This window comes from Chlorocebus sabaeus, chromosome 7 (genome assembly GCF_047675955.1).
Source record: "Chlorocebus sabaeus isolate Y175 chromosome 7, mChlSab1.0.hap1, whole genome shotgun sequence".
Classification (NCBI taxonomy): domain Eukaryota; kingdom Metazoa; phylum Chordata; class Mammalia; order Primates; family Cercopithecidae; genus Chlorocebus; species Chlorocebus sabaeus.
The window spans coordinates 61,592,309-61,613,244 of NC_132910.1; the positions used below are offsets into that span (position 1 = coordinate 61,592,309).

Consider the following 20,936-nt stretch of genomic DNA (forward strand, 5'->3'; position numbering starts at 1 on the left):
ACTGATAGAATGCAATGAAGACTGGACTAGGGCACATCTAGGGCAGTTCATGCAAGAAATACAGAGTGAAAAAGTGAAGTGACTGGAAACAATCACATGTGACTGCAGAACTGGCAGGTGTGAGATTTGTATTCATTAATTCAACAACTTTGTGTGCACTTGGTGTTCCAAGGACAGCAAGACACAATTCTTGCCCCAAGAAATTCATAGTCTACCAAGAAGTACATCAGTTAAGGCAATATATGGTCTGGTTAAATGATGAACTACCAGCAAGTTCAGTGGAGCTGAGATATGGGCTGAAATGATCAGATAGGCCATTATAGAGAAGGAATGTTAAGTCTAAACAATAAGATTTACAGAAAAACAAATAGAGGAAGAATGGAGAAAGAGGAAGTGCAGCATGTTCAAAGACATGAAATTAGGCTTGGATGTGGTGGCTCACACCTGTAATCCCAGCACTTTCAGAGGCTGAGGCAGGCAGATCACCTGAGGTCAGCAGTTTGAGACCAGTCTGGCCAATGTGGCAAAACCCCATCTCTACTAAAAATACAAAAATTAGCCAGGCATGGTGGCACAAGTCTGTAATCCCAGCCACTTGGGAGGCAGAGGCACAAGAATCACTTGAACCCGGGAGAGAGAGGTTGCAGTGAGCCTAGATCGCACCACTGCACTCCAGCCTGGGTGACAGAGTGAAAGTGTCTAAAAAGAAAAGGAATGAAATTAGGAATGGGCAAGGTGTGTCAGTTTTGCGGGAAAAGATTCGATATACATGTTGACTTGCATAGGGCAGTGGTCAAGGCAAGATTGTACATTTTTATGGCGAGATTGAGGTTTTAATGTATAAGCAAAAGTTTCAATTAAGGTTTAAACAGGGAAACTATGCTACGTAGAATATCCTTGGGTAGAGGAAACATTTGAAGGACAGCAACTAGTGGTTGTAAAACTGAAGATGTGAAGTGACAAAGATCATAATTGGAGGGTCCAGGGTGGAAACAGTGGTGTAGTCAGCTACCTAAGAGATTCTGACAAGAATTGATACAAGTTGGTGACTGGGTAAAGGAGATTTGCATACATACTTTGAATGACTGTTCATTAGGAAAATTGTGATAAATTTCAATGAAAAGAAATATCAAAAGGAGATCCAGTTTGGATATTTTAAATCTGAGTGATGATGTGTCAAATGTTTGGAAATATTACAGGCAGAGCAAGTTTTAGTCAAGAGGTCAATCCTAAAAATAAGAATTTGTTAGCAGTAAGTTATCAAATAATCAATGGTATTCTTCCTTTTTCTTTTTATTGAGCCAACTCAATTTCTCAGTGGGTGATAAATAGAATCACTGTTGTATTTATCATCCAAATTGGGACATTCTTGAGAGTGAAGAAGGAGCTATTAATAATCACACTGAGACAACGTGCATAAAACTAAGACTGTCCAGAGCAGACCAGGATGGATGGACCCTGGCTAAAAGTTCCATCTTAAAAACTTTTAAAAGATAGAAAGTTGCCAATTCCTTATTTTTATTATAGCTCGTGGTTTCTCAAAAGGAGTCAAGAATTCAGTTAGGGTCACTTTATTGTGATTTGAGACTAGAAAGACCAAACTCTGGCAAAGGATCCAGTTTTAGACATCTAGAAAACAAAGCAAATGTTAATGAAGTAGTTCATGTCATATAAGTCTGCTATTACCTATTCATGATGCTCCTGGCATGGTTAATGAAGCATGGAGGTTTTATGCAAGGGGGTGGGTGGTGATCCGAGCTAGTCTGGGTTGGCATTGGAATTTCTGATGTCAGGTCCCAGTTGAAGCAGTATTTTACTTGAGCTGTCTCTGATGTCAGGGGGATAGAAAAAATTCCTGGTGAGCAGGAAGAAGAGTGTATAAAGGATAACGGGGTTTGTGTGTATATATACTATGGGCAGATACAGAAAGGACTTTCTTTATCCTGTAGCTGTAATTTGTCAGGTAGTTATGTTACTGCATGTATAGGTCATCGGAATAACAAAATTGATATTAATAATATAATAAATAGCTGCAATTTGTTAGTTATGTGAATGTGTGTATAGATGAACAGAACAACAAAATTGGTACTAATAACAAAACTGAACAGGACAATGGAGGGGTATCCTGCAGCTCTCAGATTGAAAGGGATTCAAATACAACTCAAAATGCTTAACATGGCTGGGTGCGGTGGCTCAACCCTGTAATCCCAGAATTTTGGGAGGCCGAGGTGGGTGGATCACGAGGTCAGGAGTTCAAGAGCAGCCTGGCCAAGATGGTGAAACCCTGTCTCTACTAAATATACAAAAACTAGCCAGGCATGGTGGCTGGCGCCTGTAATCTCAGCTACTCGGGAGGCTGAGGCAGAGAATTGCTTGAACCCGGAGGGCAGAGGTTGCAGTGAGCAGAGATCATGCCACTGTACTCCAGCCTGGGTAACAGAGCGAGTCTCCATCTCAAATAAAATAAAATAAAATTAAAATTAAAAGAAAATGCTTAACAAATCCACTATCCTACTATCTTTCAGACTAGATATCGTTATCTCCAGTTGTAAAAATGTTAGGGTGTCCTTCATCAAGCGAAGAAGCCAACTCTGGCAGTGCTAAGTAAATGGAAGGATTATTTTTCCTATGGGAATGGGCTTTTTAAACTTTACTGTTTATTAAGATTTTTGCCTTGAACATTTGTTGGGCTTTTTAATAATACAGTGTGGGTGCTTCACTTTTCTTTCAGTGCAAAGGGAAACAAAATATATTTTGTTGTCATTTTGTGACCTGACCTTTAAAACAATCAGTGTGCTGGAGATGTTATCTAGGTGTTACGTTATTCCTAGTCTCAGTTATTTTATGTCTCAATAAATTATTGTTATTATGTTTATTATTATAAAACATAACTGCTCTAGCTATTTAGTTTTAAGAAAAATCTGATTCTGCAAAGAAAACTGTTATATACTCTGCCTTCAGAAAAAAGAAAACAAAGAAAAAGGATTTCCTATACATCCATTAATTTTACTTTAAAAAAAATAGGAGAAGCTGTAATTTACAAATATGGCATTAGAAGCAAATTGGAGTCAGCAATTGCTCTGGTTCTTTGATAAAATAACACAAAAATAGGAGGCTAAGGAAGGTACCAAGTATTGGTATGTGATATTTTATATTTTTGAGTAAGCTAAAGAGAAAAACAAAACAAGTTTTGATAAAACAATAATTAAACGCACAATATCTGACCTATATCGTATCTGTCTACAGGTTAGAAACATTAACCATGGTAGACTCTTCAAGAGTTGAACACAGGGACAGAAAAGAAAGGTCCTCAAATCATCCTTCCAGCAAAACATACACACTTAACTGAGGGATACTGTCAGAAAAAAAGAAGAAAACAAAAGCTATTCTTCATTCTAACTATATACCGATCATTATTGGGTGGGATAGGTAGAGAATGAGGACCAATAAATTACAACATTGTGTTTTGACATAAACTTGCTTTACTTCTGCACCAGCAGTACTACCTGAATCTTATAATATGGCTACAATTGTTGCTGTTTCACTTAACAAACCAAATGTCATTAATTGCATTCAACTTTGCTTTTGTATAGCCCTTCTTTTTATCAAATAGCTATTTTCCCTGGTTTGACCGTTTTGTAATAACACGTAACATGTTACTACATGTAATAAAATGTTACAAAAGGAATTGAAGCCCCCTTTGGACTCTCTCTAGCCCTATTTCTCTCTCTCCCTTCCCCCAAACAGAGATACTTAGTATCCTGAGGTTTTCATGCATATTTGAATGCTTTTATGACATATATATTCATAAATGTAGTATTAACGAGTTTTTAAAATTTTCATAAATGGTATTACACTTCCAGGATTATTTCCCAGCTTGCTTTTTTATTACTCAGCATTATGCTTTCCAAAGGCATCTTTGGCTTGTTACTTTTGTACTTTTGGTGTTACATTTAAAAATCTGACATTTATAACACATTTTTCACAAAATAGGAGCTTTTGTCCTATGACACTTAAAGCTTATGGATCCATTTACTTTATATAAATAATATCACTGCAATCATTGTCATTATTGTTTTTGTGGATTAAAATGGGCTACTTTTGGCAACCATAGGAATAAAAACTAAGACACTTATGTGGGGCTTATGCACAAACTGATTTCATTGTTCTAAAATAGCCACCATGCCTGGCTAATTTTTGTATTTTTAGTAGAGACAGGGTTTCACCATGTTGGCCAGGCTAGTCTCAGTTATTTTAATTGTACCATCATTTTATAGGTCAATCATGTCCTCACTCCTTCCATATGGGTTACAAACTGTCAGGTATTTTTCACTTGAACAGCTTCAGTTAGTTTTATTATATACTTGTTGACTTTAGAAATAAGGTAATTGCCAATAATTCTTCAGATATTAGACACTGAATTTGTCTATAAAATCTGGGGAAAACAGAACTTGAATGATTTGGTTAAATACCATTTATCTACTGCTTGCACTGTTAAACAGACTCTTCTGCAAGTTTCCTATGCTATATTTAAACAGTTTGTTCATAAAAATCCCACAAAAGAAAAAAATAGAATAATTTTCTACTAATCTTGAATATATTTCATACTTATATTTCATACTTTAGAAAGAGATAAAATTTAATAACAAAATGAAAATGTAGCCAGGAAATTACAATGAGGTTCAACAGGAAAAATTGCTGGTTAATAGGCGAGATGTCAAACTATAAAATGTAGAACATCTGGATTTGTGCAAATCATGCATAAAACAATCGAGGCCGGAGTAATCACCAGGAAACGAGTAAGCAAAGGTGAAGCAACTGTGATATTGGCACCTATAAATTTGTAACATCAAGTAATTATCTTTTTATAATGTACACTGACTAGACATCCTGCTTTGATCTGTGTTGCATCAAGAACCTCAAAGATGGCTTCTTGGAACTCCTTATGCTGCTGATGAAAAGCAAACACTGCCAGACAGGTAACTGGTAGAGGCTCTTTGAATCAGAAGCAAACACACCTGGACCCAATCTAGAAGGATGGAAAGCTTTTTCAAATCAGTTGTAGTAACCCAGCTGACATGTCATAGCAACACGATTAAATGACTCAGGAGTGTCTAGAAGAACAGGGGATAAGTACCTTGAAGTATCTGATGCTCTGTTGCTATATCAAAGTTCGATAACTTAGCCAAATCTAACTTCTTTGCCACCAGGAGCAATCTCATCTAAAAGTTTTACTGATTCACATAACCAGAATTTTTCTCAGCATTTACCCTAAGGAAATGTTCAAACTTCACCCATGGATAAATGCCACATAAAATTATCTTATCAAATAAAGAAATGCCTGTCCTTGGGTTAGGTGGGATGTAGGTGGAAGTTGGTCACTGTGCCATCATCCCGGCCATATTTGCAAAGACTGACACCAGAACCTGGTACTTTGAATCTGAAAAGGGAGCCTGGAGGAATCATGAGGAGAGAGTGTCAGGGGAACCCAGAGAAATGTTCCTCACATTAAATGATCTATTGTAGGCCTAAGGAAAACTCAGCTGGCCATATTTTATCTACTCTATCAAAACTTATGATAGGTTTCAATAAATTACACTGAATACCACCTGAAGACTTCAGTCTCCATGAAAACTGCTTCAGTCAACCCCCAAAAATAAAGAGAAAAACTGCAGGCAATTCTTGCAAACAATACTAAAACCCCATCACTTTTTGAAATAGACTGGTTTGAAGAGGTTTCTTTTGTTTGTCTTTTTAAGTATGCAGCAGATATGATTTAATTCCCACAATGGTGTCTCCGTTCATGAGTAAACAATGTATGGCATCTGGAAATTGAGCATAACTGGGTCCCTGGCTGCTGCTAAGAGCTAACAGGCAACCTTGAGGACTTGAGGGAAAAGAAATTATTCCTAAGCAGTAAAATACACAAAAATTCCTCTTTTCAGTGATTTTCCAAAAGAAAAATTTACTTCTTCTGAAATGCTTGGTTCTTTCTCTTTCCTTCATTTTCCAAATTGATGGCATCTTATGCTACAGTGGCAAATGATGGGGAGATGGAGTGGGCGATAGGCCCTTGGCCATCACCTCATTGCAGACCATCTCATAGAAGAACTATCTCTGTCTCCTGAGCAAGGAATGTCTATACTTTTATCATTAGACAATATTTGAAAATGCATGAATTATAGTATAAGAGCCACTCAAAACTTTCTACAAAAATATATCCTTTATAAAAATGAAATTTTCATTTATGACCAAAATAAGAAATTTCTTAACACTCATTAAAACAACTGTTTGTGAAAAGCAGCTTTTTTGTTTGTTTCTTTTTGAGACAGAGTCTTGCTCTGTTGCCCAAGCTGGAGTGCAGTGGCACAATCTCGGCGCACTGCAACCTCCACCTCCAGCGTTCAAATGATTCTCCTGCCTCAGCCTCCCGAGTAGCTGGGATTACAGGCGCGTGCCACCATGCCTGGCTAATTTTTGTATTTTTAGTAGAGACAGGGTTTCACCATGTTGGCCAGGCTAGTCTCAGACTCCTGACCTCAGGTGATCTGCCCGCCTTGGCTTCCCAAAGTGCTAGGATTACAGGTATGAGCCACCATGCCTGACCAGAAGAGCATATTTTTGATGAATATTTTATATCAACTTTAGGAAATATTTGGATTTCAAAAAAACAACTACTTGAAATTCTACAGAATTGTGTAGGGGATTAGATATGAATGTGTGTATATATATTTTAGGAAATGTGTTAAATGCAGAAAAACACAATAATAAATGGCCAATATGCAAAATTAAGAGTTGTCCACATTATTATACTTGCTTCATTTGTTCTGAATAACACATCACAAAAAAATAAATCTTTTTAACTTCTAAATTGCCGGTCCACTACAATCAACCTCTACAAATGCTGAAATTTTTTATTTATCCATTTATTCATTCATTTTTTGAGACAGGGTCGCTCTGCTACCCAGGTTTGAATGCAGTGGTGCTATAATGGCTCAATGCAGCCTCAGCCTCCCTAGGCTCAGGTGACCCTCCCACCTCAGCCTCCCAGGTAGCTGGGACTACAGGTGCACGACACCATGCTTGGCTAATTTTTGTACTTTTTGTAGAGATGGGGTTTTGCCATGTTGCCCAGTCTGGTCTTATTTTCTAATAAATCATAGGAATTTAATAAATAAGATGTCTTATCTGCTTTCCCCCCCCAAAAAAAGTAAAAAATTGAGTTTATTTTCTTCTAGTATCTCTATATTTTTATATTAAAAATATCATTCTGTAGTCAGACTTTTTACTTCCATGCACTGTTGACTAGCATTCTTTAAACATAGAGAAATCTCAATATGTTCTTCCAAACACAGAAGCATAGAATTCCATTATCAGTGTTTCCCAAATTCTGGCTTAAAAATATTTAGATCCATTGTTTAAAACCTTAGACTGTAGATACTTGGATTTTTCTATATAGTTCTGGATTTTTAAATTTTAAAACGTGGCTCTGAAAAAAATAACAGAATCCATTAAATGAAAGAGAACACAATAAGTTGTCAGTCTAAAAAGGATAAAGTATCACTACTGACTTCTGCATGTGCATTGCAGGATAAAGTAAATGTAGAGTTACTGGTCAACATCGGGAACTTGGATTTTTGGCCTGAGAGGAAGGAGAAATAAAAGTTAAGTCATAAGAATGGTAAAGATTGTTTGGGACCAGCTTGGGCAACATAGTGAAACTCCATCTCTACCAAAAAAATATAGAAACTAGCCGGCTGTGGTGGTACATGCCTGTAGTCCCAGCTACATGGGAGGCTAAGGTAGGAGGATCACCTGAGGCTGGAGAGGTTGAGGTTGTAGGGAGCTGTGATTGTGCCACTGCATTTCAGCCTGGGTGACGGAGTGAGATCTTGTCTCCAAAAAAAGAAAAGATAATAGATTATATATGTATATTCTACCTCAATAAGTAAATTTCCACTTCTGGCTTCTTTAAAGACTTAAATACAAGAACTTACTCAGCACCAACAACCACCTTTAGTACCCAGATAGTAGTTTCTAAATATTATCTCCTCTCTACCATAGGAATTAGGGCTCTGATATGGTTTGGCTGGGTCCCCACCAAAATCTCAACTTGAATTGTATCTCCCAGAATTCCCACCTATTGTGGGAGGGACCGAGCCGGGGGCGGGGGGTGGGGGGTGGTGGTAATTGAATCATAGGGGCCGGTCTTTCCTACGCTAGTCTCATGATAGTGAATAAGTCTCTCGAGATCTCACGGGTTTATCAGGGGTTTCCGCTTTTGCTTCTTCCTCATTTTCTCTTTCCTCTACCACGTTAAGAAGTGCCTTATGCCTCCCGCCATGATTGTGAGGTCTCCCCAGTCATGTGGAACTGTAAGTCCAATTAAACCTCTCTTTCTTCCCAGTTTCGGGTATGTCTTTTATCAGCAGCATGAAAACAATCTAATACAGGCTCTTTGGAGAAATGGCTGATTCCAGTTCTGGACAAGAAATATACAACATGCCTGGCCTGGAATACCTTGTAATTAAAGAAAAAAAATCAAACTATCACCATCAAATGGAATAGCAGTGGACTTAAAACACATCAAAATCATGTATCAAAATCACTGGCATATAAAAAAGTACACATCCATAAGTTTATAATGATTCTTAAGAAAACAAATCTTATTGTTTACACGCTAGCTAACTTAAAAAAAAAAAACCTGATGAATATAGACAATCGAGCATTTATCTTAATCTTTGCTATAATAACTGTATATACTTCAAGATAACCAAATAGTTGATAAAGGCAAGTTGTTTCTTATAGAAAACCTCTTCAAATATTAAACCTGAATGTAATAAACCTTCTAGATCTAACTACAACTTATAAGAAATAGAAGGTACAGAAAAATGGAATCAAGCAAAATCCAGGCCAGAGGAAACTCTATGGGGTAAACTATCTGGTTTCTTCAAAGGATGAATCATAAGGAAAAAGAGAGGAAATCTGTAAGTCAAAAGATATCAGTTAATGGAAATGTAAAGATCTCATTTTGATCCAGGTTCTTAAAAATAAACTGTAAAATAGGAATCATTTATGAGACAACTAAAGAAATCTGAAATTTAATGAGAACAAATTATTTATTTAGGTGAGATCATAATACTGTTTGTTTTTAAAGAGTACTTAACCTTTAGCCATGGTATGATTTCAATAAGAATTATTTCAGCCTCTATTATTAATAGTTCCAAATAATTTGGGGATGAGAAGGTGAGCAAGATTAAATGAAGTAAAATCAGCCAAGTGTTGACAATTGTTTAATCAAGGTAAGGGGTGCAGGGGAGTCGTACTTTTTTTCCTCTGCTTACAAGTGTTAAAATTTAAAATAACAAAGGATAAAGGTTCAGGGAATATTGAAAAAATCAGTAAAATGGTGAAAGGCTTCATTAGGATAGAGATAAATTCCCCACAAATATCAAAATACTTTAGGTGAGGCATATCTGTCAAACTTAAATGTAAATAAAAATGAAAAGACTTCTTTATATTACAGAGAATCATGACCTGATACAGACTGAACTGGAAGGAGATTTTAGTGACAGATCCAAATCATGAGTACTTCAAACTTAGGGCCTTACAAATTGCACTGAAATAAAAAGTATATTCAGCAGTGGTGAGCAAGTGAGTGTTTTAGATGGAGGGATCCAACATTATGGAAAGGCACAGATCATAAGAGTTTAATGGAAATACTCTTCCTGCTCAGTCATTTTTAATAAGCTTTAAGTGACTAATGAAGCTTTAATGATAACATCCAGTTCTGCTTAGAAGTAGAACAGTTAATATACAATATGAAAAAATACAAATGAGTATTTATAAATATGAAAATGAATAGTTTTGTGTTTCATAGTATATGCACATTTACTCTCCTCCTGTTCCTCCCCAAGCCTAGTTATAAACTTGCTGGTTTTGACAAGCAAAACACAAACAGAACAGGTGCCTTTGTTAGCACTCTAGGTAAATCCTGGCACTTGCTTGGACACCAGCTGGGTGCTAATTAGTCTTGTGATTGCCTAGATCACAAAATAATACAAGACTGGAAATGCTCCTGAAAGCTGGAGGAATGAGTCTGCACACCGGCTGACAGATGCCCTGGAGAGAACAGGCCTTGTCCTGACAGCGTCTGTGTTGAGTTCTTTCACATTGATGAAGCTAGAGCTGGCTACATAAGCACATGCCTGCAAGTCAGTTCAGGGAATGTGGGTGGAGGGTGCTTTTGAAGATGCAGAGCAAAAGCATTCTCTGGTCTATCAATACTGACACAGATGTCCAGTGTCTGGTCTATGTCTAAGTGTCATCTTTTGATTAAGTGTTAGCAATAGCACACCCAGGGTATTTGAACCCTATTCTCCAATAGACTTCAACAGGTTACTTGTGTGCCTTCCCATTTAACCTTTCATCTATATTTAGCCAATAACACTAATGAATTACTGTACTGCTTCTCATCCTAACAGATGAATCAGATTACTGCATGGCCAATTTGGACAGGACAAGAGATGGCCTGACAATTCTCGAAATATACAAGATTGGGTACATCATGGCAAATGGTTGCAGTGAAGGCTTTCTTTCTGAACACTTTATTTTATGTCCTCCTCATATTCAATAATCAAAAATATTTAAAATCAAATGCTCAATCATTGCATTCTTTCAGCAAGTGATAAAATGGATACATTTTATTAGAAAAATGAAAAAAAAACCTACCTGAAGACTGCAAGGGTCAGAGACCAGAGCACTAATGGCTTCCTCAGTTCAAACTTTGCTCGTTTGTTCATTAGGTGCCGACCACCGAATACAAAGGCAGCATACAGAGCAGAAAACAGGAAAGATTTCTTCCTGCAAACAAGCAAACAAAATCTTTAAGATATTTTTAGTCATTAGGAAACATCAAATTTTGTACCAGTTCTCCTCTTTTTAAGCATTGAAAAAATATTCTTGAGAATATTCCTGCTTCACTGAAGAGGGAGTCTAGTCCACATGGCAAACTGGTGTTCTATTGAAATCTCCCTTGACAAATCAGGTCTTCCAGCAGTTTAACCAACATATTAAGTATCACGCCAGAATAGGCATACTTCCTTTGTAGGCTCTATGACTGAAATTTCAATAACATAGCATTGAAGTACAAAAAGTAGCCTTTTCACGGAGAGAAATAATTTTATTCTTTAGAGTTTGTTGAGCCAATTTAGATACATACATGAATTTTTAAAAAGTATTTTTATTGGAATTATTTGGTGACATGGTTGTATCTTGGAACAAGATAGACATTTAAAATTTTATCTTGGGTAGGCGTGGTGGCTCATACCTGTTATCCCAGCACTTTGGAAGGTCGAGGTGTGTGGATCACTTCAGGCCAGGAGTTTGAGACCAGACTGGCCAACATGGTAAAACTCCCTCTCTATTAAAAATAAAAAATGTAGCCAGGCATGGTGGTGGGCACCTGTTATCTTAGCTACTTGGGAGATTGAGGCTGGAGAATCGTTTGAACCCAGAAGGCAGAGGTTGCAATGAGCCGCGATTTTTGAGACTCCCTCTCAAAAAGGCAAAAGAATGAAAGAATGGTTACTCCATAGGCAGAGCAGCCCTGAGGACTGCTGGCTGGCTATTTTTATGGGTTTTTAAATTACATGCTAAACAAGGGGTGGATTATTCATGAGTGTGCTGGGGAAAGGGGCGGAGATTTCCCCAGGAAGAGAACTGAGGGTTCCTTCCATTTTTAGACTGTATACTCTACCATGGCATTTGTAAATTGTCATGGTGTTGATGGGAGTGTCTTTTAGCATGCTAATGCATTATAATTAGCATATAATAAGCAGTGAGGATGATCAGAGGTCACTTTTGTTACCCTCTTGGTTTGGTGAGTTTTGGCCAGCTGCTTAACCATATCCTGTTTTATCAGCAGGGTCTTTGTGATCTTGTGATCTTGTGCCAACCTTCTATATTATCCTGTGACTAAGAATTCCTAACCTCCTGGGAATGCAGCCCAGTAGGTCTCAGACTCATTTTACTTAGCCCCTATTCAAGATAAAGTCACTCTAGTTCAAATGCCTCTGACAACAATACTGATAATGCCAAAAAATAAATTCAAAAGCAAAAATCAACAAACTTCTATAATACAACTATGATTTGACAGAAAGCAATAGAAACCTTATAAATAATTTAAACAGTTGAGCATGTTTCCTAAGAAAGCAATGTTTCTCTTAAAATGGGTCTTCCCCATTCAATTAGATCAATAAGGAAAGGGTTGAGAAGTAAGTTACAAAACATATCAAAAGCAAAATGTGTTCACCTAAAGAGTATTATGTGTAAAATGCTTCATGTTTTCTCCCTTCATGCTGACATGTAATGCTGACTCATAAGGGACCTTGCTATTTACACAAAGCAGCATTCCTATGTAAATGAATGCAAGTGACCTACTTAGTGAATACCAAATAATGCAATGATTCCAGAAATCAACGCAGAAGTAAAAGTTGAATAAATCACTTTCACTGAGGTTTACAGACTCTTCTCTTGGTCACACAAGACCTGGAACACAGTAGGTGCTTAATAAATATCTGTTGAATGAACATGGTCTTGTCCTATCAAATTTTCTGATGGGGAAAATAATTAGGCATGTGTGTACAGTAAACAGGCAGTAAACACAAAGTTGTACTTTCCCTGTAATAATTAAAGAGTCAAATATTCAGAAAAATACTATGATACATTTTCTTCCCCCAGAAAGACATTGATTATTTCTATACTTCAATGAACAGTGGAAAAGTGAGACAATTTTGTGGAAACTTTATTGGACATTTCAGGAGGAAAGTACTTTTGGCCATAAATTATATATATATTGCTTTATTTCTCCTGTGGAAATTGCAAGGGCATGGAATTAAATTACTTAAGAGTCACAATCACCATTTCTGTTTATGCACATATAAGCAAAGACTAAAGAAAAATAAAGTTCTGCCAAGTAGGCGATAGTAATATGAAAAAGTATATACTTTTTTCTAATTTATAAAGGTAATAAGTGACAATAATCACATATAATGATTTATAGAGTGATTCCTATGGGTAGACATGATGCCAAAAAGCTTTACCATTTAATACTCATGGTGCAGGTAAAGTATTATCTTTATTTCATAGATAAACAGGCTTAGAGGTAAAGTAGGCCTAGATTTTCCTGTTCTTGTGGTAAACTTTCAGAAGAAAAAGGGGTACATGATGTGTTATCTTATGAGCTGTAAAAATTCCTTAAGCTCTCCTGTTGAATTACATAATCATTGCATAATGTGTAGAACATTGTGTAACTGTGAAAAGATGAAGAATTTCCTATCTTCATGTTTCTACTGTCATATTTTCTGAGCCTGGGAAACTTTCATCCAAACCCTCTTTGCTTCTTTGAGAACAGAAATTAATTATACATATACCACTGAAGACATTTCCTTAAAATTATTATTTATCTTACCCATTCAACATACTTGAGATTCTGATTTTTGCTGTATTAACTACATTACTTGCAATCATAAACCAAGTTAAATGATTGTCTCCATACAATCCTATCATTCTAGCCATAAAGGGAAAAGTAATGCCTCAAGAACCAAGAAAAGAATAAAAAATCTTCCCTATGTATTTTTTCTCTAATTTCCTCACTTCTAAAATGAGAATTAGTCCTAATGCACTGCTCACATCCCAGCAAGGACCATTCACTTTTCCACATAATTTTTAGAGCTCTCTACAAAGCAATTCAACAGCTAAGGCAATGAAGTCAGTCAGTACAGAATCATAGAACTTGATAATTGCAAGGAACCTTAGAGGTGGAGCCCAATTTCCTCCTCCAACAGAAGAGAGAATAGGGAACCTGACAACAGTAGTCACTCACAGTCACACAGCTGCACACTGTGCACTGCTCAAGACTATCCAACATTGTCATGGCTGTGGTCAAGCAGGTAGGTAAACACAAAATAACTGTATAAGCTATATCTGGGTTACAGGTAGTTAACGGGAATCGGTTTAAGTGCTGTGATCAAAGTAAGTTGTTCATTGCGTGCACAGAAATCTTTTACTGTGGTGAAATTCAAATCCTTTGGGTTAGTTTAGAATTAAACCTAAGCATCTGCTACAAGTGGGAGTTGCCTAAGGAAGCATTAACACTTACCTCTTTAACTGAGTTATTTATGGTTGAATGTATCCATACTGCTTAGAAGAAGGTAAGATTTTCTTTAATGAACAGAGCAATTTTAGTGAATTAAAATTGCCTTTCCTTTCTGGCATCTCTCCAGTAAAGTTCAACTATATTCAAGATGAATAATGGTTTGCCACTAGCCCACGTAGTTTTTAATGTGGATAGATTGCTTTCCTAATGGTTCAGTGGTAATACTTCGTATACTGGCAGGCCTCCATACTTGGGTATAATGGTAACACTATACTGTTTTATTATCAGATAATTAGTCATTTTGAGATAGCATGGACTCTTCTCGTTTAATAAATTTTAAATGTGCATCATATAGCACAACCCGTAATTATAGGTACTTAATAAGTACTTTTCAGCATGGTGATTTGGGAGTTATGATTACCAGGTGACCAACCAAATAAAGACAACCCAAACGAAATACTGATGTGCTTTAATTCTGTCAAGCTTATATTTATCCTTTTTACCCTTCTATTTCTGTCATCAAGATGAACAATGGAAATTATTCCATAATTAATAAAAATGAATAGTGGATTTATCCTTAGAAATCTGAATTTCTCTATCATACTGTCTTGTTCTAAAACATCCTAGGACATGCTTTTTTGATTCTTACCAGAGTAGCTGAGCAAGTTCTCACTTATGATTTGTATTTATTGCTCTACCCATTAACATTTCTGAAACAGCATGCATAAATTGAAATATGTTTTTTTAAACTCATGGGATGTCACTGAAACCAGTGCTTAGCTTGAGTCTCCTTAGCATTCACATCAAAATTTCTGTACCCCAAGAGTCAAACTAGTTTATTTGCTAATGAAGAAATGTTTATGTGGGCAGTATTTCAACATAGGATAATTGCTAATGAACAGCTTGGGAAGCTGACCTGAGCTCCCTCCTGGCTCTTTCATGTCGTATCTACATGGTCTTCATTATGACTGTTGTACACATGTGAGGTACAAGGAGCTGGGAAAGTAAAAAGCAGTGAGGGAAAAAAGAAAAGGGCACTGCCCAGTTCAGCTGATACCTATCTACCTAGTGCAGAAAAAGTTTTCACGTTCTAAGGTGAAGAGTCTGACGCTGAGACAGAATGCCAACTGGTGCACCCCCCCCCTCCTCTTTTAAGAGTCCTCTTGTAGTTGAGTTGCTGACTCAAGTCAGGAAACAACGTATGGTTCTGAAAGTGATTTTAAGGATACAAATAAAGTAGGGACCCAGAGACTAGAGGAAATAACACTACTTTTTGCCAATATATGACATTTAATGTATGTCTATGGTGGTTGTAATTTGATAAGAATATTGAAATAAGATTATCTTGAGAGGGATCCTGAGGTTTCTTAAAGTCCTACCCAGGGCTGAATTCTGTCACATTCTTAAGGATTCTGCAAGACTTCATATAGGCATTTCTTTACATTAAAAAAATGGAAAATTTTCAGCAGTTTTTTCTTTTTTTTTTTCTTTTGAGGCAAGATCTCATTCTGTCGTCTAGGCTGGAGTGTAGTGGTGTGATCATGGCTCACTGCAGCCTCAACCTCCTGGGCTCAAGCCATCTTCCCACTTCAGCCTCCTGGGTAGCTGGCACTACAGGTGTGCCTAATTCTTTTAATTTTTTTGCAGAGATGGGGTCCCAGTATGTTGGCCAGACTGGTCCCCAACTCCTGGACTGAAGCAATCCTCCTGCCTCAGTCTCCCAAAGAGCTGGGATTACAGATGTAAGCCACCACTCCTGGCCAGGAGGTTTTATTCATAAGGAAATTAACTATATGCCCAGAAATTCTGACAAACAATAATTTTGTGAATAATCATGAAAATATGCCCATAATTGATATAAAGAAAAAGTGGCTTTATAATTGCAAGACAAAGCCATAACTAAGGTAAAGGGTTCCTTATTCTTATTCCACTCTGTTGTGTATGACCAAGGAAACCAAATAAGGTATGATGTCTAAGCTGCTTTGAGTTGTAAGCACTTCTTTCCCTTTTTGCCTCACCCTCCAGATACTAATTCAGAGATCACAGGTTTTCCTTATCTATTTTTTTTAAAGGTGTGAAAACTAGTTTTTAGTTTTTCTATCCTTGAAGTAGGCCATAATCAAAGTAGAGTTACATTTAGTACACCAGATTCAATAACATGGCTACACATCCCTTTCCAGGAAAGTGTACCCCTCTTAGAAGCAGAGTGGACATAGAAATTCCTTGTATACGTCTATAAACTTATCTTTTTCCTCCCTGTCACCTTTTTAAAAATCTTGGTGCATTCTGTTTTTGTATTACAACTGGAAATAAGATTTTGGGGGAGAAAATACTTTCAAAATGTTAAAACAAAAACCTGCACATCTAAAAAGAATCTTTAATACTTAAATTGACAGGATATCAATTCCCTTTGTTTCCTTAGAATTCCTTTTTTTTTTTAGTAGCTGATGAAAATGTTGATATCCACCCATCCATTCAAAATTCAATAAACCTTTTAGGTTTTTTTTCCTTCTGTTAAGTTTAAGCCATGGCCAAGAAAATATAATAAACTTATTGTATTCCTTTGCAGTATGGTTAGTATGACATTGAATGAAAAAAGGATCCTTATATGAGAGTAAATTCTGCCTCTGCTAATCTAGTTAGAAAAATTTACATGATAACACATGGTTACATGGGGGGTCAGCAGCAAATGTGTGTTACAGATTATGTTTGATAAAGAGCTAAGGAAGGAGATTATTGTCATGAGAAAATGCTGTGGAAGATTTAAGAGTGGACCCTGAAGGCTTTGGATGGATGGGCAAAGGGCAAGTAGCAATAGGCAGTGGAGTTAGGTGTGAGCTAAACCGGGAGTCTGTCATACTAGATGCTGTGGGTTGGGTATGGCAGAAAGCTTGTTGGGAGATGCAGGCTAAAGTTGGGCTGTGTGACGCTCTGAAAACTGCAGCAGAGTTCAGGCTATATCTGCACCTCAAGTTTGCAGTAAGTTGTGAGGCATGTGCCCAGTAGTTTGTTACTAATAATTAAAGTACAGGACTGAAATGCATGGCTTAATTTTTCTTTCTTTTTCTTCTTAAATAAACAATAAACTAAATGACACATATCCCATCATGTCCCATGGGTGAGAGATGGGGAAGTAATAACTTGTGCCCCCAGAAAAATGGATAGAGAACTGCTGGATGAAGTCATGAAGGGCACTGAAAGTCTTTGAGCTGGGAAGGAAGACAGAATTTAAAAAGATGTTCACAGAGAAACTTGGTATGCATTATTTGTACCCCAGAGGGCAGATGTGGCAAAAGTTGAATTCCGGATCTCTCGATCAGTGCACTGAAGTGTGTGTGTGAACTGCGACTCTTCACAGGAATCATCAGATGGGATCACCTTTAGGAATGAATATGCTCCTGTTCATAGTAAAAGATAGCAAACTGCTAGGCTAATCACAGCATTATTTCAGTAGAGTTGATGTTTGCGGCTCAAAAAATTGTCAGTTTCAATCCTAAAGCATTGCATCTTAGGTACAAGAATATTTTTTGTTTCAGTAGATAAGGCTCTATAGAACTGATCAGAAAAAATCAGTATTGAAGTTAGAACCAAAGACTGTAGACTGTCCCTGCTACTCTAGTTAGCAAAATCAAACAAAGAATTAAAATTCGGGCCGAGTATGGTGGCTCATGCCTGTAATCCCAACACTTCGTGAGACTGAGGAGGGTGGATCACTTGAGGTCAGGAGTTCAAGACCAGCCTGGACAACATGGTGAAACCCCCTCTCTACTAAAAATACAAAAAATTAGCTGGGTGTAGTGGTACATGCTTGTAATCCCAGCTATTCAGGAGCCTAAGGCAGAAGAATCTCTTGAACCTGGGAGGCAGAGGTGGCAGTGGGCCGAGATCACACCATTGCACTCCAGCCTGGGCAACAAAGCAAGACTCCATCTCAAAAACAAAAACAAAAGAATTAAAATCCATTCAGTTTTTTATCTCCTTAGAGTAAAGCTTGCCATCACCCCCAAATCAAAACCTGGCAGAAAACATATCAGTGACTGGGCATGGTGGCTCACGCCTATAATCCCAACACTTTGGGAGGGCAAGGCAGGAGTATTACTTGTCCCAGGAGTTCAAGACCAGCCTGGGTAACACACTGAGACCCCATCTCTACAAAAAAATTAAAAATTAGTCTGGGTGGTGGTGCGTGCCTGTAGTCCCAGCTACTTGGGAGACTGGGGTGGGAGGACTGTTTGTGCCTGGGAGGTTGCAGCTGCAGTGAGCATGATTGCCCCACTGCACTCTAGCCTGGGCAACAGAGTGAGACCCTGTCTCAAAAAAAAAAAAAAAAAAAAAGCCAAAACCAAAAAAGTCAGTGGTCTTATTTAGACAAATCTCCCATCCCCAATTGAAAGCAAACTAAAAATGATCTCTATGATGAAAAAGTAATTTCTAGTTTGTTTTGTTTGAGAGTATTGTTACAGGTGAGAATTTCCAGTAACAATCTAGTCATAGTAAAACATAAAACTCTCGTGGCCATTTAAAACAGTAATTTCTGAATAAGAGAGGCAGCATGTAGAAATAGAATTCAGAAGGTGGTTTTAGCAGCAATTCAATTTCATTGCACCAGTTTTCTTGATCAAATACTCTTCATTTTAAGAAAAAGGTATCATATGAATTTCCAATGAGGCAATGTTCACTTGTTAAGTTATTTCAAAATATAACAATGATGAGCCAGGCCTAATGGCATCCGCCTGTAGTCCCAGCTACTCAGGAGACTGAGGTGGGAGAGGCTCTTGAGCTTGAGAGATCGAATCCAGCCTGAGCAACATAAGACCCCATCTCTTGAAAATGAAAAAACATGTAACAATAATGGTAATATAAAAAGTGTACTATAATTCTGAAATGCCTCCTATTAAATAAGAGTAGTTGAGTGACTCTCCTGTCACCAAACTAAACTTTATCTCTTATAGCCTTAAAAATCTATAATATAAATGAAGCATCAGTCATTTATTTTCCTAAATATAAAATTTTCTTGGGCCTGAAGTTACACAAGTACAGTTATGGACTATGTCAGTCAAAGCTGTAGGCATTTTTTTTTTTTAATATCTTCTTTTCCAGTCCAGTGACCTAATGACCATAGACATACAGAATCTCAAGATTGGAATAGACCTTAGAGATCTAGTCTAAACTTTTCAACTTAAGAATTCCTTGCTAAAAAATCCCTGGCTGATGGTCCTCTAATTTCTACTAAATGTAGAAATAATGACTGGAACCTTGAGGTCATTAGTTCCTGATCATATAGTACAGCTGGGCTTCTTTAAAAACTGACCCAAATGCTGAAAGCCACTCATCTTTCCTCTATGGATGACCAGCGCCTTTTCAAACAAACAGGCTACACTTAGAGTTTAATATAAAAATCTGTTTCCTGGTTGTCTTTATCCTAAAGACCTATCTGAGAGCTGGAGGCTAAAACTACAAGTGAAAAAACACTGTCAAAAGGAGATGATTATTCACAATGCATGGAAAACCGGATTTCAGGTTTATAAGATTAAGTCCAATTCAAACTGAAAATTTTCCTAGATTTAAATCAAAACCAAGAAAAATAACAGCTTGCACAATTATATAAACAAACATAAACATATTCATGTTTGTGAGCACTTTCTCTGTACTCAAGGACTGACATTTATATCGAAGGAGAATCCATTTCTGTTGCAGGTTACCACTACCTTAATATTTATATAGGGTTTTCATTTCCACGAATCACCTCACAGACAACTGAAAATTCCAAAAGCTAGAAAATAAAATGAAGGGGAAAACATGGCATGTTTTCATGTTAACTATTGGATAAATAAATATACTCTTGTCACTAGTGATTCCCTCAATATAAATTTTGAAAAGAAACTGGGGAAGCAATAAGAAAATATACCCCAAATACTATTTCCGGACTAGAGAAAATATCTCAGCAGTGATGACGATCTCATGGTTAGTTCATAAATTGATTTTGTCAGCAAAATTAAATGTACATAAGAAATTAAGCTTGAGAAAACTAGCAGTAATCAGAAGAAATATATTTTTAGTAATGAGTGAAAATGACTTAAACATTGTTTTTACTTATGAGATTATCACCCGATTGCCCAAGAATTCTGAATTTCATTTTGTTCTTAATAATATAGGGCCAAGCATGATGGCTCATGCCTGTAATCCCAGCAATTCAGGAGGCCTCGGTGGGAAGATGGCTTGAGGCCAGGAATCCAAGGCCAGCCTGGGTAATATGGTGAGAACCTGTCTCTACAAAAAAAACTTCCAAAAATAATATGGCAACATTGTGATTGGGGCTTTCATACTGCTCCTTCAAAATCTGAACTCTCATTCAGTGACATAAGAGGATAAAGTCTGCAGACACTAGCTTTGAGAACTCCGATAATGAGGACAGCTACAACAGATTCTCACAAACTGAATGACTTCTAACAACACGAATGTATTATTTTAGAGTTCTGGATGTTAGAAATCTGAAATGAGTCTTATGGAGCTAAAATCAAAGAGTCACCAGTGCTGCATTTCTTCTAGAGGCTCTATGGCAGAATCCATTTCCTTGCCTTTTCCAACATCTAGAGGCCACTTGACATTCCTTGGCTTATGGCCGCCGCCTCCTCCATCTTCAAAATGCATCATACCAAGCTGTTTCCATGGTCACGTCACTTTATCTGACTCTGATCTCCCCGACTCCCTGGTAAGAACCCTGTGAATACATTGGGCCCACCAGACAATCCATGGCCACAGCCTAGAAGCTTCAATT

The 20,936-nt window shown here is 37.2% G+C and overlaps 1 protein-coding gene across 2 annotated transcripts in view; it reads right to left on the reverse strand.

The window, feature by feature from the left end:
- Positions 1-20,936, reverse strand: part of ELOVL6 (ELOVL fatty acid elongase 6) — a 149,559-nt gene that overhangs the window by 41,965 nt on the left and 86,658 nt on the right. For both annotated transcript variants that reach the window (XM_073017540.1, XM_007999543.3), the window contains exon 3: positions 10,732-10,863. In XM_073017540.1, coding sequence (XP_072873641.1) covers positions 10,732-10,863 — 132 coding nt within the window. The remainder of the gene's footprint in view (positions 1-10,731; positions 10,864-20,936) is intronic.